Source organism: Orbicella faveolata, unplaced genomic scaffold (genome assembly GCF_042242905.1).
Source record: "Orbicella faveolata isolate gen_17 unplaced genomic scaffold, um_ofav_v1 contig_2, whole genome shotgun sequence".
NCBI classification, from domain to species: Eukaryota; Metazoa; Cnidaria; class Anthozoa; order Scleractinia; family Merulinidae; genus Orbicella; species Orbicella faveolata.
In genome coordinates, this window is record NW_028301547.1 from 4,392,501 (window position 1) to 4,417,020 (window position 24,520).

General features: G+C 38.6%; 3 protein-coding genes across 3 annotated transcripts in view; all 3 read right to left on the reverse strand.

Annotated features, from left to right (window-relative positions):
• Positions 1 to 6,823, reverse strand: part of LOC110055239 (uncharacterized) — a 7,450-nt gene extending 627 nt beyond the window's left edge. Inside the window, exons 1-8 of the mRNA XM_020761612.2 lie at positions 6,742 to 6,823; positions 5,129 to 5,730; positions 4,130 to 4,333; positions 3,949 to 4,017; positions 2,994 to 3,292; positions 2,270 to 2,347; positions 1,366 to 1,509; positions 1 to 168 (exon numbers count right to left, since the gene is read on the reverse strand). The exon at positions 1 to 168 is cut by the window's left edge and continues 627 nt beyond it. Of these exons, the coding sequence (XP_020617271.2) occupies positions 37 to 168; positions 1,366 to 1,509; positions 2,270 to 2,347; positions 2,994 to 3,292; positions 3,949 to 4,017; positions 4,130 to 4,333; positions 5,129 to 5,729 (1,527 nt within the window). The 5' untranslated portion in view covers position 5,730; positions 6,742 to 6,823 and the 3' untranslated portion in view covers positions 1 to 36. The remainder of the gene's footprint in view (positions 169 to 1,365; positions 1,510 to 2,269; positions 2,348 to 2,993; positions 3,293 to 3,948; positions 4,018 to 4,129; positions 4,334 to 5,128; positions 5,731 to 6,741) is intronic.
• Positions 6,824 to 7,321: 498 nt separating this feature from the next.
• Positions 7,322 to 14,908, reverse strand: LOC110055258 (KRR1 small subunit processome component homolog). The gene is made up of 12 exons (XM_089289239.1): positions 14,800 to 14,908; positions 14,676 to 14,711; positions 14,232 to 14,398; positions 13,600 to 13,734; positions 12,494 to 12,619; positions 11,482 to 11,565; positions 10,897 to 10,953; positions 10,127 to 10,291; positions 9,342 to 9,419; positions 8,901 to 9,000; positions 8,578 to 8,633; positions 7,322 to 8,455 (listed from the first exon to the last, which is right to left on the reverse strand). The coding sequence occupies exons 1-12, from the start codon at positions 14,897 to 14,899 to the stop codon at positions 8,390 to 8,392; spliced, it is 1,170 nt and encodes a 389-aa protein (XP_089145365.1). The 5' UTR covers positions 14,900 to 14,908; the 3' UTR covers positions 7,322 to 8,389.
• A 947-nt stretch (positions 14,909 to 15,855) lies between these two features.
• On the reverse strand, positions 15,856 to 22,892 carry LOC110055253 (uncharacterized). Its single transcript, XM_020761638.2, has 9 exons — positions 22,408 to 22,892; positions 21,247 to 21,289; positions 20,324 to 20,404; positions 19,804 to 19,941; positions 19,189 to 19,298; positions 17,789 to 17,854; positions 17,452 to 17,515; positions 17,007 to 17,051; positions 15,856 to 16,629 (listed from the first exon to the last, which is right to left on the reverse strand). Exons 1-9 carry the CDS (start codon positions 22,579 to 22,581, stop codon positions 16,427 to 16,429), a joined length of 924 nt encoding a protein of 307 aa, XP_020617297.1. The 5' UTR covers positions 22,582 to 22,892; the 3' UTR covers positions 15,856 to 16,426.
• Between the last annotated feature and the right edge of the window lie 1,628 nt (positions 22,893 to 24,520).

A 24,520-nucleotide genomic window follows, 5' to 3' on the forward strand; every position in this document is an offset into this window, starting at 1 on the left:
ACAGAAGTTTATCTTTTTAGTTACACAGTATTTGTACTATTTGTTGGAAGCGGAATCATTCTCGCTATCCTCCAGAAGGACATTTTCAAAGTTAGGAAAGTTCTCTTTGAGCAAACGGTTGAAGATATTTCCCAACGCTTCGCCAGCAGCAAAGACGTAAGTGCCAGGCTAAAAAAAGAAAAAAAGTTAAATTACCTATAAAGTAAAAATTGATAGTTACTGGTTGTGAAATGTATGAAGACAAATTGTAGGCATTACAGCTGTCCTAGATGTGGCGATAAATTTATACAAAAAGATTACACTCATTTACACGCGATCTTTCCCTTCCATTTACTCCAGCTTATGACGCTAAACGTTTACTCACTGTTTACATACATTCTGTGAAGGTTTTAAAAGTGTTCTCCGTGCCCTTGGGGAAGGCGGTACTCCATATAAAGGCCTATACGTGTACTGAGAGGCTCCGCCTGAAAGGGGCACCTTTTTTGAAGTTTGTCAGGCTTCAGGTACACAAAAGGGTAGGGATTTCACAAGTTGAGGTGTATGAACGGGTAGAGAAATCTGTCATAAATGTATAACGTGTACCGTAGGGGAACTGAATAGATGATACTTTTTTTTTGGTTAAGATCTCTTCTGGTAATGCTTGATGTTCTCCTGTAGTATTGTTGTTGACTTCATTTTAAGGGTTTAGAAAAGGGATGCAGTGTTCTTAAGTAGGTATGTGGAAAGAGTACCTTTTTTCTATAAAAGGCCTATGAAAGGGGTGTCTTTACTGTCTAAATGGTGTACAAAAGGGTAAGAAGTCGGACCTCGGGGAGGAAACTACCCGTATAAAACTTTGTAGATTACCACCCTCTTCCTTCACTGGGTTCATGCTATGGAGTAATGTACAACAGTTTGTAGGATAACAATGTCCTCAAGGAGGAGGGTGAATGAGTGCTCAGGAGCTCCTGCACCTGACAACTTGGAATCCGGGCAGCTGCATATACCTGACCTCGGCCAAACTTCTGTAAACAGCTAACCAGTCAGCAACAATGCAGATTGGATTTCTGATGTCCAACTACTACAGTGGAGGAGGTGGGATTGCCTTATAGTTAGCACGCTCGACTCCGGATCAAGTGGTCCGGGTTTGACCCCTGGCCGGAGTTATTGCATAATTATGTTCTTGGGCTGGACACTTTCCTCTCGCAGTGCCTCTCTCCACCCAGATGTACTACTGGTTACTAACAAATTTAATGCTTTTATTTAATTGGTCTAGCTTACTAACCGTAAGCTCCCACTGCATGGGCCACTTATAACCTGATACAGAGTTAAACGTTACCTTTTTGTTTCTACAGTAAGTGTTGGCTGAAGTTATTTTGTCTTTACCTGATTATATCTTGTACAGTTGCTAAGCATCAAATGCATATCTTTCACAAAATCTACAGCAGATGCATACTGAAGAGTGTGCAGTTTCTCTTTGATAATGGACAAGTCCATGGGATTCTTGATGACTTTATAGTAATCTGGTGACTAGAATTCAAAGTATATGTAAGTCCAGTTACCAGGCGATTTCCAGTGAGAGTACTTTTTTGGTTCTGTTCTGGCCCTCACTCTATAGCATTATACAAAAATTGCATACAGCTTTCATGGTCAAGGCAATCATATGATCACATGATTATCTGAAAATATTACAAAGTTATTTTTGAAGGGTTAAATTTTAAACATGTTTCAAAATCCTAGAGCATTTTTCGTGTTGCAGTTGTTGTGACTGCACAAGACAAATGTGAACAAGACTCAGTTTAGTTCAATTTTTATGAAATGTAAGCTTGATAAAGCTTGATATATGCATGTACTATCTTAACTTGCCCTAACAAATTGAGAGTGGAGTAGAATTAGGCTATGGGCATAAAACTTTAGAGATTGTTGTATTAATATAAAGAGGGATATCAGAATGCAAAACAGTTACGAGTATTTACATACATACATACATACAAACTTTACGTATTTCCATCCAGCGTCAGACCTCGGGGGTTTGAGGGGTTCGGTCGCAGAAATTTTTAAAAAATGTGGCATTATAACATGCTGACTTGTCCTCAGAATCCTGGAAATCCCTTTCTGGGGACCTCAATTTTAAAATTTTCTGGGGGAAGATGCCCCTGGACCCCCCCCCCCCCCCTACAGGGGAGTGCCTTTGGCGGTCCGTATCTCAAACCCTCTTCTCTAAACTCATGTGTCCGCCCCAGCAGTCAACAATATTTAGTGAATTATTTGTTCTGGCTAATATAGTTACCTGTTTCTTATCCACAGGGCGTACAAATGGGAAGCTTTCATCCTGAGCCCATAGCTCTGTCAGAATGATATCACATTTCTGTATTGCAAGACAGGAAGAAAATTATTTGATGGGTTTTCTGCACACATCAACTTCCAAGAAATCCTTAAAAGTTGTATTCTCCTTTGCAGCCAGAAAAGAGTTGAGGGACAACTGAACTAAACCGGAGCTGAAAAAAGCCGCAACTATGAATTGTCACCATGTCCAAGAACTGATGTTAGTCGTAACTCAAAATTACTGAGCACTTGAAAAGCAATGGTATTCCCATGAGTTTTTAAGTAATCAATTTGAAAATAAAACAGAACTTGGACATAATAACTACACAAGGGCCCTACTGGGAAATATTGGGCATGGCAGTACGGACCGAGTGCAGCGAGATCCCTACAAAAAAATGACAACAAATGTCCAAGGGCCAAAAATCCACAGTACGGCTTGAGTAATTAGCACAAGTAAGTAGTTTATGATATGGGCAGTGGCACTCAGGCCATGATTGTTAGTTCTAATGTTACTCAATTTGTTGGCTCTCGAAAAACAAAGAATACATGGCTTATGGCTGTTTCTGCATGGAAATGGTCTGTTGTATGGCAAAATCCTGACCAAGCTTACAAAGAAGCAATCAGAATGCTCGGATTTACCTCAAGACTACCTTTCCAAAAATAAAAATACGTATTTAATTTAACCTCACCATAAACTCTTTGCTTAGTTCTCCTCCTCTTTTCCTTCTTGGTGAAGCCACACAGGGTGTTTGAATGGGAGAGGCTGGAATCCACTCCGGTGATTGTGCAGACTTCTGGGCAGTTGGTTTGCAAGTTCGCTTTCTAGGTGAAGGTGATGTAATTTTGGATGATGTCACTGCTGTGGCTTTCAATGGAGTTCTCAGTGACTTGTTAGACTCAAAACTGACTACATGGGTATTATCATCTCTGGCTTGCTTGGTGCTAGGTTCCTCCTGAGAGGGTGGGTGGGAGAAATGCCTCTTCATACCTAAAGGAATTTTTACAACTGAAGATAAGTAAATTTGTTTTAATAATTTCCATTTGTTAATACCTCAGGAATTTTAAGGACCGAAACACCCTGTTGTGCTTCTGATACTTTTTAAGATATTGGGATAAAGTGCAGTGGTGAAGTAGTTAATATGGAAAAGTATGGTGCCACCTTAAACTTATAAAATGCAATCTTGGGTTTTGAGCATGCTTTCTAGCATAAACTAACAAATCAAAGCATAATTTCTAAAAACTTATAACTTGTACCACAATAATAATTATATTGTTATCAAGTGACAAGAGCACAATGAGAAGAATAGAAAAATACAACAGACACTGTCATTTCTGTAATCATTTTTTTACATCATTCAGGTTAATACTGACAGTAATGTACTATTAACGTCACTAAGTTTTTCAGAAGTAAGAAAGAGGACCCAAAGAGATGTACACAAATAACTGTGGAACTTTCTCAATTAATGTGAAATTTAATTTGATTTTCCACCATCTGCAAGAGCTGCAAGTATCTACTTATAATAAACAGGTCAGTAATGTATACATTACTGATTAACATAAATTCACACACATTTATTTTTACACTAAATTATCTAGTACATTTACCTACATTGACATTTAACATTTGTTTAAAACATGCAATACCTCTTTTACAATCTAAAGAGCTGCTGTAATCATTATCATTTGCCACTTTTGAGTTTCCAGTTTTCTCATCTGCAAAAATACCCAGGACAAGAAAATTAGAATATGTTACAGTTGAAAAACTTGTCTGGAAACAGAAAGCTGAATAAAAAAAAAAACAGCAAACAACCATTTCCCACTCTACCTGCAGTTCGTTCAGTAGTGTATGACTTCATGACTCCAACTTCCCTCAGCTGTTCAAGAATATTTGTCTCAAAATCAATTATAATTTTCAACTTCTTGGTCTGTCCTTCACAAACTGTTGAACTGCAAAGGTCCTTGAGTCTAATGAACACTGATGGAAATTCCACCACAAGGCTTCTGGCATCTTTATTTAAAAGCAATTTTCCTGTTTATTATGAGAAAAAAGAGCTTTAAGCATTCATTCAGTTGATTGCATATTATGTGTTTCTCTCACCATCTGTTCAGTACAACAGTAGCCCTATATAGATCACATTTCATTGTTCATATACATGAATTCTGATCAACAAAACTAGCAGTAAAATTTCTCTAACATGCAGGTAGACTAGCTATGTTACAGCAGAACGGATCCAATTTGGCTCAGACATTGGCTATCCCTGCCCACGGGTCAGGACTCCCCTTACAAAGAGGATCAGGGGTGCGGGTCAGAAATTTTAGAAAGAAACCCTAAGAGGCTCCCAGATCCTGTTTTGCGGGTGTGGCTTGAAATTTTTTTACCCCTACGAGGTACCAAATCTAATATAACACATTATCTCCAGTCATCTTTTTTTTGCTCAAATTACACCTTAAAAGGTGGGCCTTTTGAGGATGAACACCCTAAGAGATGATCAAACCACTTTTTTAACCCCTAAAATGTACGTCAAGCACTCCTGTCCTTTTCATGTGGGAGTCACCAGCGGGATCCATGTTGTTTGTTCATATTGATCAAGAGAAAATTACAGCCCATGCCCAGTTGATGGCATGGGTAAATTGGTTTTTCTTTTTCAGTTCACCCTATTGCAAAGTTCCTAAGGAAAAAAAAACTTCTGTGCTTCATGGGATGACCTTTATAGAAGTTCCATTTTTTTTTCCTGAGAATTTGATTGAAATTTGATTGGTTTGCTTGTAATGCTACTATTCTCTAGATATTATTTTATCATCAAAAAACGCTATAAATACCCACCTTCGTCTGACAAAGCCTTGAGGTCTCTCAAAGCATTCCGCGCTTCCATTCTTCCTTCACCAAACTCCACAAAGTCATCATAGTATTTTCTTGCATTCGTCAAAAGTTCAACTTCTCTCTCATCAAGAAGTTGCCGTAGTCTTGCAAAACAACACTGGATGTAACTGACCGATGCAATCATTGTACTTCTTGCGACATTTTCTACCCTAGCTAGCTCTTGGTTCAATCTGTCAATCATTTCGGAAGCACTTTCCAGTTTCTTTTCCATGAGAGATCTTAGCTTTGGTACAGTCGTCTCAATATGGTCAATGACGTGATGTTCATGTTCTGGAGTAAGCATGGTCTCCTTTTTGCAAATAATGCACATGGGCTGAAGAAGCGTGAGGTTGAAATAATCTAGCGTGTGCTTATGAACACTGCAAATGGCCCTCAGCTCAGTGAGTTTTCCGTGTTGGGATTTCCGTTCATTTCCACGATGTTCCTTGTCGTAGCAATCGCCGCAAAACATTGCAGCGCATTCTGGGCAGTAGAACTCGGCTGTGTTGCCATTACAGTACTCGCGGCAATGTGGTGTCCATGTGTTTTGTGATGATGACTGCATTCTGATGACAAAATGAATAACATTGCATGCCGTTGATCAACTCGATCACGAAATGGTTTAAATGATACTCCAGACTGGATCATACTTTTCACTAATTAACAATTATTCCATGAAACCGCGTTGGATATGAAGTGATAAATAACCAACGAGCGCGTAGCGCGAGTTGGTTATGATCACTTCATATCCAACAAGGTCGAATGGAATAATTGTTTTAGTATATTCTTAATCGGGTTTTTGCCGCCGATTTTTATTTCAACAATTTTACAGAGCGGAAAATTTTTAAACTTGGCGCACTGTTTTCCATATAAGGTAAAACTCCGACTAATGGCTCATAGTCGGAGTTTTTGAGCCAATCAGAGCGCTAGAAATGCAATAGTCGGAGCTGAGAATATACTAATGACTGTTATATTTAGCTAACCTTTCAGTCTGAAACCGCTGGCAAACACCATCCAATGATATCTTGCTGTCGGTTGCAAAGGTTGAGGTCCAAACCAACAAAATTGCAATTTAGCTTCTTTTCGACGGTGTGACAGGAATCCTCAGGACTCAATTTTGGTTTACAAAATTCAGAAGGAAAAGGCAAATTCTGATTCATCAGTTTGCATGGTTTGGCCGACGGTTTTAATTCAGTTTAAGCTTGTTCAAGCTTCAAGTCAAAGAAAAAAGAAAGAAAAATGAAATTTCATGGCTTCCTTTTCAGGACTATTTCAACGGTATACTTGCTGGTTTTAACTTCACTCACTAAATGTCCTCGTGAAGTATGTTTTATAATAATCTCCATCGTGGCTTACACATTTCTGTCCAAATGTTTGAATACACGAAGAAAAAACATATGACGAACGAGCGAATGTACTTGAACGAACCAACAGGCGCTCTGAGAAGTTGATTAAAAGTTTAAATTTTAGCGACTGCGGTTGCAAAACGGAAACTAAGTCTGACGATTTCAATCCATACTACTTAATTTACAGTTTTCTTGCCCACTAAAACCATTTAAATAAAGTGAAGTACTTACCCGAACTTATTTCTGAACGATCAAAGTGGCAGATCTATTTGAACTGTAACGACTTCATTTCACATTCGACCCAGTCTTTTCGCAAAAGATTGAAGGTCGCACAATTGGTCGCGCAGGTCCGCGTGGACTACTTGCGCGCGGATGGACTTGTTGCAAAGAAGGTTATTGGACTCCAGCCCGGCTGTACACATAACCTGTTGGTTTCAGAGGGAGGGAGGGTCTCCGATTTTTTCTGGGGAGAGCGGGGGCGCCTAAACCCAAGCTAAATCTTTTGCACTCCAGTTAAAAGAAAAACTTTTGTGCCTATGTTCGGCAAACGTTTCTCTCCCAGCAACGAGTCTCTAAGAACTGTGAGTTTGGAGATCCCTTTGGCTTGGGGGTTGACACGTAAGACTGTCCACCATATTTGGTAAATCAAGAGAAACAGTTTAACCAATCAAACAATCAAATATTAATAACCATTGACGAGCCTGCACTCAATTGGGTTCCTCAAAAAACATTTCCGCGACGGACCGCCGATGCTTTGCCCTTTATAGGGTTTAAATGACTTCCACGTAAATGACACAAGGAGCTCGAAATGTTAACGATGAAAGGTAAGTGATTTTATTGTTTAAACTCCTGTTTTATATTACTTCAAAGTGGTGTAATAAAATCACAGCGACTGCTTGCTCATGTTTCTAAAATACAGTAAATGTTGAACACGTTATGTTAAACATGTTAATTCTTAGGTAAAGTTTTATGTTGAATTCTTCTGTTTTATCGTCGCTTAGTACTTTGGTGAACTTTATTAGGATACACGGAATGAATTTCGTTAACAATTTACAGTGTAAATGTCTGGTATAACTCTTCGCGTTCGCGAAATCAATTTTTGCATGTTACTTGTCTTTCACGTGTCGACTCGTGTACGTTTCTGCTGTGGGTTCATTGGTTGATGACAGAAAAACCCGTTCTAGCTATCATTTGTTGGATTCTTAATTCTGGGACATACCATGACAAACATTGCTTTCTGAGTAACATCTGCAGGTTTCCTGTCCAAAACTTTGGTTTGTAAGCATGCATAAGGTAGTTTTTCTGTTTCAGCTCTACATCTTGGTTGTTTTCTAAAACTTATTAAAACTTATATATTTAAGCGGTAACACAAAAGAACTGTAAAAATTGTTTTAATTTAAGCTTAAGCTCACTTCAATTTTTGTCATCCCTATGTATATAGAACAACAATGTTAGGTCAAAGGGAGAAGTTCATTTCCAGCATCTGCCTTCTTGCCATCCTTACAGAGGTGGTGCACTAATGTGGTTGATATCATCATTATTTGTTTTCTTTCTTGTAGAAAACATTTTTCTCAAAAAGATGGAGTGTCAAAACAGTAGTTCGTACAGTATAAATACAACTTGTGAATGAAATAGCAAATGAATATGCATTGACGAAACAAAGCATTGTAAAATTGTCTTTGATGGTATTATCTCTGGAGATGTCCAGACTTCAAGGAGCAGTGATGAGCTTGTCATGTGTTCATGCAATAAGCTTCAGTATTGCCTGTCCCATGGATGACATCACCAACCAAACGCATAGTGGAACCACTGTGCTGGGCACTGGCTGTCGACGGTTTTGACTGCAAATAACATTTATTTGAATATCGGTAGCTTCCTTTTAACTCTTGCCTTTTTTCTTTTTTACTGGAGTTTCTGATGCACTCTGTCCAAGAAGTCTTCTTTTCTGCAGCGACAGAAAAAATCAGCAATCCCAATGCAATATTATTTTAATTTCTGTAAGAGAAACCTTTTTTTTTTTTGAAAACGCAAACAAACAAAACTGCTGCTAGAGCAAATTGATCTCACCTGGGAATTTTTTATTTTCTTTTTGAATGCCTCCACGTCCACTTTGCTATCATTCTCTGCAAAAACAATAATTATTATGGAATGAGGGAAAAAAATCTTTAATCTATTTCAATAGTTGTGTAACAACATTCCCATTTTGCTGTTGTATTCCAAAATTACCGGTATTGCAAAGAACCCAGCAAATTGAAATTTAACCCAGTAATTGAGAGGGGTTATGACTTTTGGAACCTTATGATAAATGTAACTGTAATAATGTGGTATGCACAACTATAGAGACAATAAAAGAAAAATAATTAATGTCATCTTACAGAATATCATCTTACCTTTCTTCTTAGTTTCTTTTTTGGGTTTTTCCTCCACTGGTGGAATGAACGCCTGTTCCCGCTTAGCTTTCCTCTTTTCCTCTGCTGCCACTTGTCGAGCCTATTGAAATAATTGTGAACGATGATATTAAATAGATAGAAAATACTCAGAATAAGGTTCATGGGAGTATGACAATTTCACCCCAGCACCAACCAAAACTGAACTAATTTTTGAACCCAGCATTTCATTTAGGGGATACTTAAATCAAGTCCCTTCTTGCACAGCGAAACTGCACAAGAAAATCAAATTGATCTACAAAACTTTCACAGGTCAGATAAAGACAATAAATTTATCTTTCCTTTGAGGACAAACAGCATCAATGAAATATGCAGTTAAGTACTCAATTCTTAAGTTACCTGTTCTGTCAGTTGTTTGTTTTGGATTACATACAAATTACATACCTTTCTTTCCTGTTGGGCCTTTAATCTTCTTTCTTTCTCTTGAAGAAAGTATTCACCACTTGCTAACTGTTTATCAATCTGAATGGAGAAAACATTGATAACATGGCCTTCCATTTAGTAAATAAATCAAGGGATAATTCTAAAAAAAGCCTATGCTACTTTGGTCACTGAGCACGTTTCATTTTGGCTATTTACTGCTTTATTTCTTTTCTCATTTTAATTAATATAATTTCTGTAAATACTGTTAAAGGTATAATTTTTGTAAATAGCGCAAAACAATAAAAATTTAAAAATGTAAATCTAATGATGGCAACTGTTTTTCTCATGCTTCACGAAATGCATTTGTTTGATATATTTCTTGTATCGATTTGCCAATATCTGTTGAAATTCAATTTTTATTAGTAGTTCACATAATGTTACTCAAACTTCTCAGTATCAACATTTGGTTCATCCCTTAGTGTGTATATTTATTGAGTTATGGTGCACCTGGGCAGTTTGACGATCACGAAGAAAACAAAAGAGTTGCTTGCGGCAGTAGAGCATGTTCATGGCAACCATATTGATGTTCCCAAACAGTACAAAATGTTTGCATTTATAAAAAAAAAAAGAACTCATTTCCCAACAAAGAAAAAACACGTTGGGACTACTGACTATGACTACTGACAAATGACTTTGAGAAAGTCTGTTTAATACAGACTTTGAACAACTTCCCTGTTTACTGACTGCCAAAAAAATGAAGTTGGAAGATTACAAGCAAAACTGAATTAAAATTCTTATTCACTTACCTTGCTTTCTGTTTGTGGTGGAGGGAATGGAGTATATTCCTTTTTCTTAAACTTGGATTTCTTGACCTTCTTTGCATTTCTCTGTGTAAACTTAGGCAGAAATCTGTCCCAAGATTCATTTTTTAGCTCTGGATCCTTAGCTAATTCTCTTTTTATCATTAGTGTCTGCGAGGAAGATAGTGAGAGATATGAAGTTAAAAGAATTTAAAATTCTGTCTACAAGTTTACATAGCAAACCTGCAGTGCTTACAAGTCTGTTGAAAAGAATTTTGGTTTCCAGGAAACTGGTGAGTACATTTTTGCTTTGTACTACCAAAATACCTCCTCTCTCTTCTCCTCCTCCCCCTGCCCAAATAAAAAAACAAATGAACTATATGCAGATGACACTGTCCGAGGAAGTACCATTCTAATTCCAAGAATTTTCCAGGGGGGCAAAGCCATTAAGTGTTTACCATTCACACATGTACGCCCAAGCCAAAACTTTTAGGCGCATTTTTGATTGAATGGAAAGTGATTCAGCTTGTTGTTATTGCTGTTGTTGTGTTTGTCATACAACTGCATGTAACACTTAATGGTAGCTTGTACAGCATGAAGTAACTTAGAATATTTATTTCTCCCCCCATGCCTTAACCGAAGCCCAGTGACAAACTAATGGCTTATTGAAATAAGGGATTCCTGGATTTAACAAAAATGGGTTTAGTAGACTAGAATTAATAATCTGTTTTATTTCAAAATTTAAAGGCACAGTTTGTCAAGCAATTTCCACAAACCTTGATGTTATAAATAGGATGAATATTCTTCATCGTGTCTTCTACCACCTTACGAACCTGTGCAAAATACAGTAAACAAACTGGTATTTACCTACTATTAGGTCCTCTGGCTGTAGGCCAACAGTTCAGGCTTACCCTAATGTTTTCTTTATATTTTTGTTGTCATGAGTTTGATGGATGAGACATGGGAGAAGATTATAAGCCCTCAGCATCTGAGCTTCATTAAGTTATTTAGTGTGATCAAATCTCTTGACGAAAATTACCACAAGGTTACTTTAAAATTCCCTTACATATAATTCTAAGGGAGTTTCCTTGATTCTTTTCTGCAATTTTAATATTGTTAACTTTTATGTTTGCAAAATTATGTTGCTGCCAGAGCAGCTTAACTGTTAAACAGAGTCTACACTGAAAATCATTATGAAACTAGGGGGTTGTCAAAAGTTACAATCTGTAAGTAAGAATATTTTTTTGGAATTGACCCTGTCTGTCTTTAGTTAGCTACTGTATCAAGATCAAAACAAAAGGCATTGCAAACACTCAAGACAGGCAGGCAAAACAAACTGCAATGTGCAGAAAAGTTCTGACCTGTTTTAGCCCTTTGTAGGGGCCCAGTGTAGCTACAGTGTTTCCTTGCACCATGATATAACATTGTGTGAGCAGTTCTAGAGCCTTCAAAGATAACGATTTAAAATTAGTTGTGCTTAAAATTAAAATGTGTTTGAAAATAGCCCAAAGGAAATATGAATGCTGATTGCTTAAAAATTTTATTTCACTATACAATATAACTTGATAGAAATGCAGAAAAGTTGCTGTAGTCACATTGTTCAAAATTTTCTTTGGGCTGTTTTTAAAAGACAATAGAAAACATTTTCTTGGTGTTTCCACCAAGTTATAGAAATACCCATGAACGTTTGGGAGAACTTGACAAAGTTGTGGAAACACTTGCCTATTGGGTCCTTTTCTCACAACATTTCTCCTTCTCTCAAACTTCCCCTGCTTGTTTCTATTCAACAATTAGATTATGAGCTCGAGATTTCTATGAGGTGATAGTTGATGAGGCCGAAGGCCAAATCAACTATCGCCTCATAGAAATTGAGAGCAAATGGAATTCTAGTGGAATTCTAACTGAAATTAACACAAATAACGGTTTCCACTTATTTTACTACACATTATTGTACTTTACACTTTTACAACATCGCATATATTGAACTGTCTTTGGTAAATTTGCACTCGTCTTGTGTACGCCTGCGAATCCAGTTTTTCAATATTTTTAAGTTTTTAAAGTCAAGAAACCGTTAATGTCCTTCTTTTAGTCTTCTCAGAAATTTACATACATCTAAACTTTCCTCCAAAACTTCGGAAAAAAAGAGAAAAACGTCGCATTTCATGGACAACCAACAGCACTCTTATGGCTGATAGTATACGAATAGCTCAGCCAATAAGATTGCAGCATTTGCATTAGTATACTAGTAGAAGTCTACTAAAACTCAATAGAAACACGGAAAATGTTTTCTAATTCAATCACTGTAACACTGAATTCTAGAAAAGATTATTTAAAACAAGGATATTTTAAAAGGAGGAGAACTTGCTAACCGACCTTTAACGTTGCTCCATTTGGACCAATAAGCCTTTGCCTTCTCTTCACAAATCTCTCTCTGTTTCGAACAAGCGATCCTATCTTAATGATGTCACATGCAACTTCATCTTCCAGAACACGCTGAGCCTGCCATAAAAAAGATAACAGTTATACATCAAGTTCTAGGTCTGTCCTCTAAGACATGGACCAGGTATTTTAACTCTTGAACAATATTTAATCGTTAAAAAGTGGACAAAAGGATCACATTGTTCTAAAATGTAAGTTACATGTATGTAGAAATTTTTTCCATGCTGAAACTTGATTACAGTGTCTTCTCTTCTAGCCAGCCATCAGACCTACTAATAAGGGACTATTTAAATTTTATTAGATATTATAAATAGTTATGTAATATATGTATAATAATATAAAATTATACTACCACTATTAATAGTAAAACTGGTGGAGACGTGGTGCCTGATGGTTAGTGCACTCGACTCCGGATTGAGTGGTTCAGGTTCAAGCTCTGGCTGGGGACATTGTATTATGTTCTTGGGCAAGACACTTTACTCTCACAGTGTCTCTCTCCTCTCCACACAGGTGTAAAATTGGGTACTGGCAAATTTAATGCTGGGGGTAGCCCTGTGATGGACTAGCATCCCATCCAGGGGAGAATAGAAATACTCTTAGTCACTTCATGCAACAGAAACTAGTCAGGAGACAAACACTGGTCTGATGGCTCACTTGGCTTGTATGCAGGCGTTACCTATATAGCAAAACTACTTTGAAAATTACTCAGATGCAATCCTAATGATAATTTAGAACGATACAATATAAAGTATGATATAAAATAATAAATACAATGTTATAAACAATGCGACATGCAATAGACCATTTTTGTATTCTTGGTATAGGACTGGAACTAGCTTGCAACTGAGGCTTACGTGGGGAGTCTTTCCAAATGAAAATGGTATTAATCTCTTTTTAATGGTATTCCCACGAATGAGCCTCCAGTACAAGCTAGTTCCAATCCAATACGGAAATTACAAAAATGGTCTATTCCAGGCATTCTCAAGGTGTATGCTTAGAATCTTAAGAAAACAAATTCATTATGAACATTGCAAGCAAACCTGCTCAAAGGGAACACTTCTGGCCATAAGCTTGATCATGTCTCTGGCTTTAATGATGATGTAAGGATCCCATGTCTTCCTTGTTGTACTAACTGTCATGCTTCCCTCAATAACATCTAACTGGCACTTCAATGACTTGAAAAATGGTTTGAAAAACAAAAAAAAAACAAAAAAAAAACATGGAAGTCATTACCTTTTGATAAATGACTGTCACATACATACATATCCCTTATTAAAAGTGTCTGGTCATTCTAGTGCCAACGGCACTAACTGGGGACACAGACAAAATACAGTGCATCCTTATGGAACATTGATTTATTGATAATAAGGATAGAATTACAGGAGATCTTTACACAAACTTCAGCACAACTTTCCAAAGATCTCCCTGTCTCACATAATGGAGCTTTTCTGTTATAAAATAATATGTCTGTATGATGCAAGAAAGTAAGGCAACAACCATTCTATCTAGGATTTGACTTAACAATTTTGGATATAATGAAAGCACAATCTTGAACTGAAAAGCCTGGGCAAATCCCAGATCCTACAGTGTTCATGGTTGTTTTGCTATAGTTGTCACTCAACCCCCCAACTCCTTTCCTGCTGCCTCTATATTGAACATTTTAAGAACTTACATATTCTTTTAGTTTCTTTTCCACCAAAGGCCAGAATTCTCGCAGATATTTTTCTCTGTATTTGGGAAACAAAGTTGCAAATGAACTCTCTTCCAGCATGCCATGTGGATTGTCTTCACTTGTAAATGATTCAATTTTCCAGTGATCAATACCCTCGTGATCCCAAGCTAAACGAAAGAACAACAAAAATGTTAGATTTTCAACTAATAAATTACAAATTTGCAAGAGAAACTGGAAGAGAAAACTAGAGAAAAGCTTGCCCTAACAAAAGCGATTGTTTATCTTTCTCTTTAGAAGATCAAATGTTATAAAATTTGATGAAGAAACAATAAGACTTAAGCCATGTCGGAATGTAGTACTTAGCCAGAGGTGGTTGTGTGTACACAATGTAAGTTTACATGCTTCGCACCGCGCTTTGATACGACAAATCAATCGTCGACTTACGTTTGTCTTTCCTGTAGTTTCTTTTCTTACTGTCACCTTAAAAGAAAAGGACATATGAATGTTTGAAACGCAGCAAGGATTCATCAGAGAACAAATTAAAGCAAGGTTTTAGCTCAGACTTTACCTGGAAGAACTGTTTCGTCTTCTCCGTCCGCCATGTTGAATTGAGTCTCATTCCCAGTCCCACTGAGCTTTCGACTTTGATGCCCAGTCTCTTGGCTCATCTCACGAATAGGTACAACCAGAAGCATAGGTGATATGCCTCTGGTACAACCAAGTACAACCCTGGGTGCAACAGGCAGACGCCCTATCCGGGCCAGGCGTTACAGTGTTCGGAGTCATTGCGTGAGTGCTTGTGCAATTAATTTGATTGGAGAAAGGTTTGCCATAGACGGCACTTGTTTTCCCTTGTGAAGAGAAAAACGTCGTCACTTCCGCCACGAGGGCCCGCGCGAGGGGTTGTTAGTTCACAGTTGTTGTTGGCAGGGCGAAGAACTGCACGTTAAGAAATAAAAAGTCAAATAGCGGCCAGTCGAGTTTCATGGTTAGATTCTATCTGCCAGCTGATATTGTACCGTGAATTGTTGGGAACTTTTTCCGTGACAAAGCAATGTACTGCAGGTATCATGGTGGAGAGGGAAAACTCCCACGTGGGAGTGTCGAGGGTGATCGTCGCATCTTTCAGGGGAAACAATACTTAGCTTACTACATGCTTAGAGTTCTAAAATCTACAAACAATACCACTCTTAGTTATTGCTTTATCCTTTGGCTGCTCGATGTAGATATAGATATGGCACTGATATATAGAACGATTTGTCAGGAAGAATTGGCACCACTTAGGAGTGCAAATGCGGACCCGAGCCAGGCCCACAAAAACAGAGTGACATCTTTTAGGGTTTTTTTTTTTTTCAAAATTGGCGACGATTATTAACTTGGGAAGTTTTACGTGGCAACTTAACCCTCCCCGTCCCCCTCTCCCCCCCCCCCCCCCCCTCCACCTCTCTTCGGGTAGCTATCTAGTGACGTAAGAAAAAGGATTTAGTGTGGAAGTAAGAAATCTCACACGTTATAGATATATAGCAGTCTCCAAGTCATTTGAGGGCAAATCGAACAAAATACTGCAAGTTAAGGAGTTCGGCTCGGAGTCGATTTGATGAGAAAAAATGAAATATAAAACACGTTATAAAGGTTTCTGTCGTTTTATTTTTTTTATTTTCATTTATCTTACAGATAGTTATCCTTTGCCGTACCTAACTTAGTTAATTAGCAGACTGAGGTGATTAAAATCTCTCTTTTGCTATTGCACATGTATTGGCAATCTATACAAAAACTATCCTTTCTTTATATATATATATATATATATATATATATATATATATATATATCGATATAAGTATCTTTGTCAACAAATAATTACCATGTATTTTGCTTTAATTATGTAAACAATATTTGTTTTACATTTTATTCTTTTTTGTGTCCTTTACAAGTGAATTCTTTCGGCAAGTTTTAATGTTATACGCAGAAATATAGTCATTATTTATTTAACGAAACAAAGAGAACGTGAGCTGGAATTCAATAATTAACGAATTAGAGATGGGTTTTGTTCGAATAATCCAACACCAAAAAACCTTTAATGGTAATTTGAAATAAAATTGGAACATGACGTACCTCTAAGTACGTACAGTTTTCATTACAAAAATTACAAAATTACTTCAACTTCTGCACTAGTTAAGAATTGTTTCCCTCGCTTTTTACGCTATCAGCTGATCTTTCATCTCGTCCGCTTTCATTCCCGCTTTTTTGTCGACTGCGAGTGCCAAATTGTAAGTTGTGAAGTGCTTTCGTTTGACGCCCGAGACGTGTATTATCCACACCATAGCGAGTCCCAACAAAATCCCTACCACAATTAGTAGAACGATGCCTTCTCCAGATTTTAATGCGAAGCGTTTGTGACCTGTAAAAGTTAGTGAAAAAGTGTAAAGATGGGAAGGCTATCGCTCTTTACGCGCTTTAAAGATGTCTCAGATCAATTTTTCAGGCAAGATTTCATTCTGATGACGTACTTCTACAGGGATCCGTATATGGCCTAGGATCGCCTGGGATTGGTTGTTTCTTGCGCGCGAAAATTCAAAATCGTGGAGCAACCAATCAGAGACGACACATGGGTCTCTGTTGAGTTAAGTCATCACTTTAGAATTTTTCAAGGCTTGTCAACCTCGCTCCCAGGGTCCTATCTTTCCGGAGAAATAGGACCCTGGGAACGAGGTATAAAGTTTGCAAGTCGTTTCAACGCGCTTGTAAATATCTCGATAAATAAGCTAAATTAATTACCTTTCAAGGTTATCGTTGGTGCATATCTGCCGTGCGGTCCCCAATCTATTAAAACAAAATCAGAATTAAAAATATTGAATGAACTTTCGAACTTTTGAGTCAAAGCAAACGTGAGAGAACAGTGACTTTAGCCCCTAATATTTTCACAGTGCACATCTCAGGGCATCTAGTTATGGTTGATCGAAATTTCGGAGATCATAACGTCAACTTCTTTTTAGTAAGTTTTTTTGCGCCAAAGTCAAAACAGTGGAGAAACAGCTATGCGAAAAAAGGATAAAGTCGATTACGAAGAATGAAAATTGTTTTCTTGCAATTGAGCTAATTTTCGGGCAACTCAAATGAAAACCGCCTTTCGTTGCTTGAGAAAGCAATTTTTCGTGGGTATCGAATTGATTAATTGAAAATAGTTGTTGGAACTGAGTGGCTTTGAAAACTTTTTCAGTACCTTTAGCTCTTGGGTCATATGCGTCCATTGTAAAAGCTTCTCTTTCGCTCGGCAAGGCAACAATCTGTGGAAAATAACGGCAAACAAACTGAGCTATACAAACCACTCATTCTCTTCCCCAGAGCTTCCGTCTCTTTTAGGCACGTGGTCGGCGAAATGGAGGGAGCCACTCGTAAGGGCATTTTAAAACGAGTAGTACTGGGGACCAGAATGCAGGCCGCTCTAGTGGTGACTGAAGTCTGAGCTGATCGAGTGAATTTTATCGGGTTTTTGTCATGTCAGGTGATTTAACCACATGTCCGTCCCAAAGGTGGTACCAGTACAAAGTTCTACTTACTGTGATGTAAAGCCTGTTGGGATATTTCCATCCATCTGTCTCGTTGATGTCCAGGTGAAGTTCGTTCTGTAAAGAAGCAAGAACCAGTTAAAAAAAAGTGTTAAATTCCCGTTGTCATGATCTAAGGAAAAGATTACAAGAGTTTTCACACTCGGTTCAACAGGTTGTTGACTCTCGATCGCTCTTGTATTATCCAGCCGTAATAGACGTAATACTAGTAACCAACCTAGTAAACTAAACAAATGGAATGTGGTTTAACGTGGTCCGTACTTTTTTTTACAATAACTGTCTAATTTCTCGCGCGCTGATTGGCTCATTTTTATCATCAGTAAGAGTACAGACGGATAAAATTTTAATTTATGCAAGCTTTCAAGTTCAACTTTCAGCTGTCAAACTGTCAACTTTTCAACCAATGAGATTTTATGGACTTTTTAAGTAGCCAATCAAAAAGCGAGAAAAGCTATTGACAATGTTCGCGTCATTTTGAATAAAATTCACTTATTTTTGTTCACAGCAAGTTTACGGCGTCATAACAGTGATCAAAACGTTACGGACTCACGAGGCGCATTCGAGTGAGTACATAACAAATTTTGACCACTGCGATGACGCGTATAGTTGTCGATAAGAGTACAGACCACGCTAAATCACATTTCGATTTGTTTTTTACCACAACAGCTTCAAAGGAAATGTTTTTTTTTTCAGGGCGCGAGCTGAAAAAGGCATTGCGCGACACATTGACGGGAGCAGCGTGGTCTGGACCCTTATCGACAACGGCAAATTAGCCAATCAGATTGCGAGATTAGCAGCAATTGTGAGCTAGACTCAGCCCGGGAGCGCGGGTACTTCTAGAAAAATTCGATAGGAGTGTGCGACCCACTTCCCAAAGCCTTCACCCTATTTAAGACCCGGCAAAATCTGCGATTTTCCCTACTCTATTTTTGACCTGGCCAAATACTTGATACTCTATTTAAGACCTGACAAGACAAAACCGTTAAATCAACCTATATAGCCCATGTAAGGGAGCACTCCGTCGCAACATGGCCAACGAGTCGCAGACCCAGACGGCGCTGTGTAATATTGAATACTTCGGAGCAGATTCGAGTCGCACGAACTCATCGGTACCGCAAAACGATAGCTTGAGTTGTTCTCTGGTTTTCTTCCTCATGGTTCCTTGTACAAATCATGTCCAAAAGAAAATCATTTCCAATCGAGTCCCGGTATTTCGAACTCTTAGAGGAAATAGGAACCAAAAAATGGTTCGACGTGACGGGAGTTTCGAGACAGCCGATAGTGAATGACTGAAAAAGTACATCGACAGGAAGCTGATTTGAGTTCGAGATAACGAGGAAGTCAAGATAACAAGATAACCGAGTGAATTTCATGTAGAGAAATTTCCTTACTTTGGGTAGCGCTCTGCAGTTGGCAAGCCCTGGCATTCCGTTATCAGTAGTTAAACTTTCTGAGAACCATATGGCAAGGTAGCCACGCCAGTTGGAGGAGACATTCACATCTGAAACAACAATTGCGAAAAGACTCAAAATTTCTGTCAATTTGTTGCCGCAGTGCTTTTTAATTGCAGTTGTACTGTAAATGAAAAGCCAAATGCTGTAAATACAACACAAATTTGTTAAGAATCCCACAGTGTCGGTCAACTCAAAACTCCTGTATTACAGTTAATGCATAGTCGGATCGAGTAAGGGATCAGTTGGACAATGGAAATCTGGTTTCCAGCTCCTACACCCTAACAGTTGCCAACTGGAAACCAGAATGGGAACAAAAGTGAAGTTATAATAATCCAAAAAAACAATAAAACAAAAAAACAAAACGAACAGGAATGGTTAAGACAAGGGAAGAACAAAACGAATTACGAAGGGCGGTATTAAAAAAAAATTGGGCATTTTAGAGATGCGTCAGCTCTTTATTATTTCAAAAAAAAGTAGCCTGTTTGCGTAAAACGATGTCAACTTGCCTGGCTCCATGCTTGAAGGGAGGTTAATAATTTTTTACATTCATACCTTTTGGCGCTGTCCAATTCACTCTGGCAACCCATTCCTGGCTGTTTTCCGTCTTTTGCTCCACGAATGCAACGGCAACATTAGTTACATCCCCTGGTATAAATTCCCCCGCAGTAGGACCATAGTCACGCGGACAGCCTGCAAATCAAATACACAGATTTACTTTTAAGTAACATCGGCCCCTCACTCAAGCAAAGATGGTCTACTCGTCACGCAATGTTTTTTGCCGTGACAAGTCAAAATTTCCACAGCTAAAAAGAAAGGAAATAGTCGTGACATTAACGGCGGCAAATATCTGTTAAGTCAAGGCGGAGTAACGTCTGCACAGGAACGCTGGTCTGAATTGGAGATAGGCTACATAAAAATGGGCAATAATATCCAGACCTGCGTACAACATTAAGGTACAGTCAGATTTGGTTGATGGAGACCTGGGTACAACAGTCAAATCAGCTGGGCATAATTAATATATCTTTTTGTCAAATAGCAGATTTTATTTTGTTTCTGAAACGAAGTATCTTACCGAATTTCGGAGGATCCGTTGTAGATGCTGTGATCACAGAAAGAGGTTCAGTTGTTGGACGAGTTGTTGAACTGGAATTTTCTACGAGAGAAAATAAAATTGAAAATTGATGTTCACGTCGTACTCAATATTAAATGGTACAAAACAGATGAATTAAACAAAGATAAGCTAAAATAATTCGGTATCGTTGCGTATGTTCAGCTGTTCAAGGGTAATATTACAGAGCAACGCGCCACTTGTTAAAATTGAGGCAGTTTTTCACTTACAGCTATTCTTACAATGGATGTTCTTCGCCTTTAGCTTCGAATTTCAAATAATTAACTCTCGAGTGCGGGGGAGAAAACGAAACAATTCGACAGGTCATATTAAAACACAAGACTGACACTTTTGTTTATGAAGACGTCAATCTGATTTCAGCTGATATTGCAAACACACAGGGGAGCTTGGGGCCTGAAATCTTCGATATTCACATTTCTAAAACGAGCTCGACCCCTAACCGTTAAGACGAGCTTATGGACCAAAAAAACAATGCATAGGCAGACTTTAATTTATTACCTTTTTTGCGCTTAATGTTAAATTATTTTTGGCAGGAATGTAGGTGAGTTGTTTGTTTATCGGCGCTGTATCATTTGTCAGCCGAGGTTAATATCGACGTTTCGTCATTACTTCCTTCTTCGGGATTGACAAGTCTGACAATTTGCATCGACAATGAAATGAAAAACGCATTAGCGACATCGTGTGACTGTAGGAAGAAAGTGATGCCTTCTATGCTAACAGAATAATTACGTCGGTACCTTACTCAACAATGCACGTAGCACGTGAAAGGAATAGCAACAAAGGAACTCGAAGTTTTGCTCCCTTATCGGATTTTTGTAATTTACAAACTATAATACAAGTGTAGTTAGTTTTTAAAAATAACCTACCTTGCGCCAATAACAAACATTTTTCCACACAGGGGTGACGTGACTGTTGAGAGACGAACAGAGAAATGTTTTTCTTAAAGAAGTTTTCTTTTTCATGCCGCAAAGTAAAAACTGCTACAAAATGTCACCATCGGCATATTTTTATATATTGTAAGTTTCCTTTCAGTGTTATATTCAGAATTACGTATAGTTTCGAACGAAATTGAACCTCAGAATCATAGTTTATTGAGGCAGAAGAACCCTACTAGGAAGTGATGAAGGAATTGCGAGGCGAATTTAATTTGAAAAGCGCTGAAACACGACAAAACTGCAAGAGAGCAAAATTCAGGATGAGGGAATTTCAGTGGAACGTTATGTAAAGAGCGTCAGTTTTCTCGAGAAAACTCGGCGAAGAGAGTCCAAAGCATGGGCAGGAACTCGTCGTTTTGACCATTTACGTAATCTATTTAGGTTCATCTCGTTTGATTTATCCACGTGTTTATCTTGTGTAAGAACATCCGTCCCGTGAAATATTTACCATCGTATGCTGTTTCAAATTTCTACGAAACCTTCGCGGCAAAATTTCCTGAACCAACGTAAGGGTTAATTTTAGACAGTTTTCAACGGGAAAAGCTTTTGACTGTTCCCGTTTAAGCTGAAACGCAAGATAGAGAGTAAACTCAATGAAAAATTAGTTTGTCTGTCATCTGCTACGGTATCGCATGCATATATCGGGGTAACAGTGAAAAGAAATACATTTTAAAAAGGTAGGAAACAAATGGTCGGTCCATTAGTCAACATTAAAAGAAAACGGAAAACAATTAAACATCAGCAATTTTTTCCGAGAAGAAAAATAAAATTGCTTTCCCAGGAAAACCGCCTGTGACATTTGTTGTGAACATGAAAATATTCCTAGAGTTTACCTAACTCTAGAGGACCTCTAACATTCGCGCCCCGCTTTTCATCCTAGAAATTGAAACTCCACTAAACTGGACTCGCTATTGTATATCAATCAAAAGAATCCACTTCTTGTCTTCGATTGCTTTCTGATAACGTCCGTCTGAACGTTTACGTCCCATTAATTAACCTTGTTTCACCAAAAGCACCAAAGTAAAATTATTTCTTTAGATTCTCTACCTTAGGTACCGAGGCATGAACGATGGGAACTTAAAATACACTTACCTGTGAGTCTTCTAGAGGAACCTCGGTAGGTTTCGGGTGGCGACACAGTCGCTTGCACTCGTCCAAAACACGATTCGACTTAGGTGCGTGAAAATCATTTGAGCCAAGCGCCCGGTCAGAAGAGTGGACCCACAGCACACAGGCGAGTATCAGTCGAAATTTTAGCTCTATCATGATCGGTTGACTAACAGAAACAATGAGGCATCTTTACTGCGGCAAATCTCGATGAACACTGAGCGAAGATAGCATTAATAAGGATGTACAAAAAAAAAAAATCCGGCCAGTGTCAGAGGACCAAATATATACAAACGCCAACAAACCAGTATTTAGTATTCCGTTTAGACACAGGAAGTCATAGCCGTGACATAATTTTATGCTAAACTTGACATGTAATCTGTTTGAGAAAGCGAAGCCGCGCGGAAGAGATTCCGTCCTGGCGCCGCGCCGAAAAGCATCAGGCATTCAACAAGGAAATAGGTCTGTTTTGATACGACAAGAGATGTAATCGCGTCTGGGAAAATGATAATAAACGAGAAAAATAATATCGGCATCCTGCATCACTGCGTCTTCCTGTGTGGATAGTGTTTTTTCGTTCTTATACCTGAAGCCTTTGTTATAGTGAAGTGCTAAGCTTTAACAGCTGCATGATTGGTGAAGGATGAAGTTCTTCTTTACATAAACACATAAACCGGGGGAAGCCGGTTGAGGGGAATGGCACGGGTGGGTTTTTTTTTTACTGGCAAGTCCGAAACAAGCATACATGTACACCCTTACTGCTTGGCTTTCATTTCTAGTTCAACACTTAGATATATGTTTTAACTTTCGAGCAGATTCTGCGGTGGAAAAATGACTGTTTCATGTGGTTCAGCGGTTATAAATGAGGTGAAAATTTGAATATCTCCGGTTTTGGATGGGACGCATGGATCTAGAAGCAGGTGAGATTTGACCGGGTAGGTCAGAAAATGAGCAGGGTCTGGGGGCGCATTGAACTCAGCGAAACCCCTACCCCACCCCCCTCCTCATTATTCACTGTACCCCAGACTCGCAGAGGCAAAACACCGACCGAATATTGCGGTCTAAATTCCGGGAACATTTTTCGCTCTTTTGGCGATCAAGCTGGCAGCAGGAACAATTTTCAGAGTGAAGTTCTGATCTGACAGAACGACGTCCTTTAATTAAACGTACACCAAAAATGGCAGTTTCTGTTTTCAAACCCAAGCTTACAAGAAGGGGTGGCCTCAGAACCAGTGGGGTACTCCGAAGGACCTCTATGGGTCCCTCTATTCTTCAATATTTTGGCATTTTCCACGGTAGTTTTTTTGCACTGGACCAAGAAACCCAATAAAATGGCCGTGCCGTATATCGATTTCTAGAACATGCATGTTATCCCCTGGAATGAAGCTACGAGGATTAATTTAGAGACTGGGGCTAGCAGACCTCAGTGAAACACAGTACTTTGTACTCTAGGAAGTGGCTAGGGGTAGGGGTAAATATTGAAACTAGCGCTCCCCCCTCCACACACACACATGCACAGAAAACTTCTCAGATTTTTGCATGGTCATGTTACAAGCATCGAGGAAGTAATTGCGCCAACCTGCAACATTGCTACAGAATGGAAGACTGTTCCACCTGTTACAGTTGGATCTGATACGTGACTCCAACTGAATCTCAATTGCCGCAAATTTAAATGTTTGCTTAGTGCTGAAGGAAATTAAAGATAAGGGTACACGTCAGTAAGTTCCAGTATTACGACTATAAAAAGTCAGTACTTCCCGTTCTTTGTATCCTGAGGCTAGTTCAGCCATCTGACGGAGCCTAAAGCTAAAGGGTTCTCAATGCGTTATTTACAGCTGGACTTCAAACCTTTCTACAGCTAACGTAACAATTTTTGTAGACCGTAGAAGCGTTCTATAGCAGTATAGAGAATCAGACTCTGCTCTTTCCCGGGTGCACTGTTCCTAATACACCTAACACACCTATTATTGCCCTCCTAGACCGGCATTAAAATGCTTTCATGGTAATCGTGGTAGTCTGCAGTTTTCCTCCACCCCCACCCCCTCCCTGGCGCTGGGAAATGAATATTCACGACACGTGCCGAAGGAAGAGTATTAAT

Coding starts and splice junctions, on each gene's coding strand:
- LOC110055258 (XM_089289239.1), bottom strand. CDS start 14,899: ATGAGCCAAGAGACTGGGCATCAAAGTCGAAAGCTCAGTGGGACTGGG. Junction 9,420..10,126: donor CACCACAAACAGAAAGCAAG/GTAAGTGAATAA, acceptor TTCTCCATTCAG/ATTGATAAACAGTTAGCAAG. Junction 9,001..9,341: donor AGGCCCAACAGGAAAGAAAG/GTATGTAATTTG, acceptor TTATTTCAATAG/GCTCGACAAGTGGCAGCAGA.
- LOC110055253 (XM_020761638.2), bottom strand. CDS start 22,581: ATGATAGAGCTAAAATTTCGACTGATACTCGCCTGTGTGCTGTGGGTC. Junction 21,290..22,407: donor TTCCTCTAGAAGACTCACAG/GTAAGTGTATTT, acceptor GTCTCTCAACAG/TCACGTCACCCCTGTGTGGA. Junction 16,630..17,006: donor ACCAACGATAACCTTGAAAG/GTAATTAATTTA, acceptor TAACTTTTACAG/GTCACAAACGCTTCGCATTA.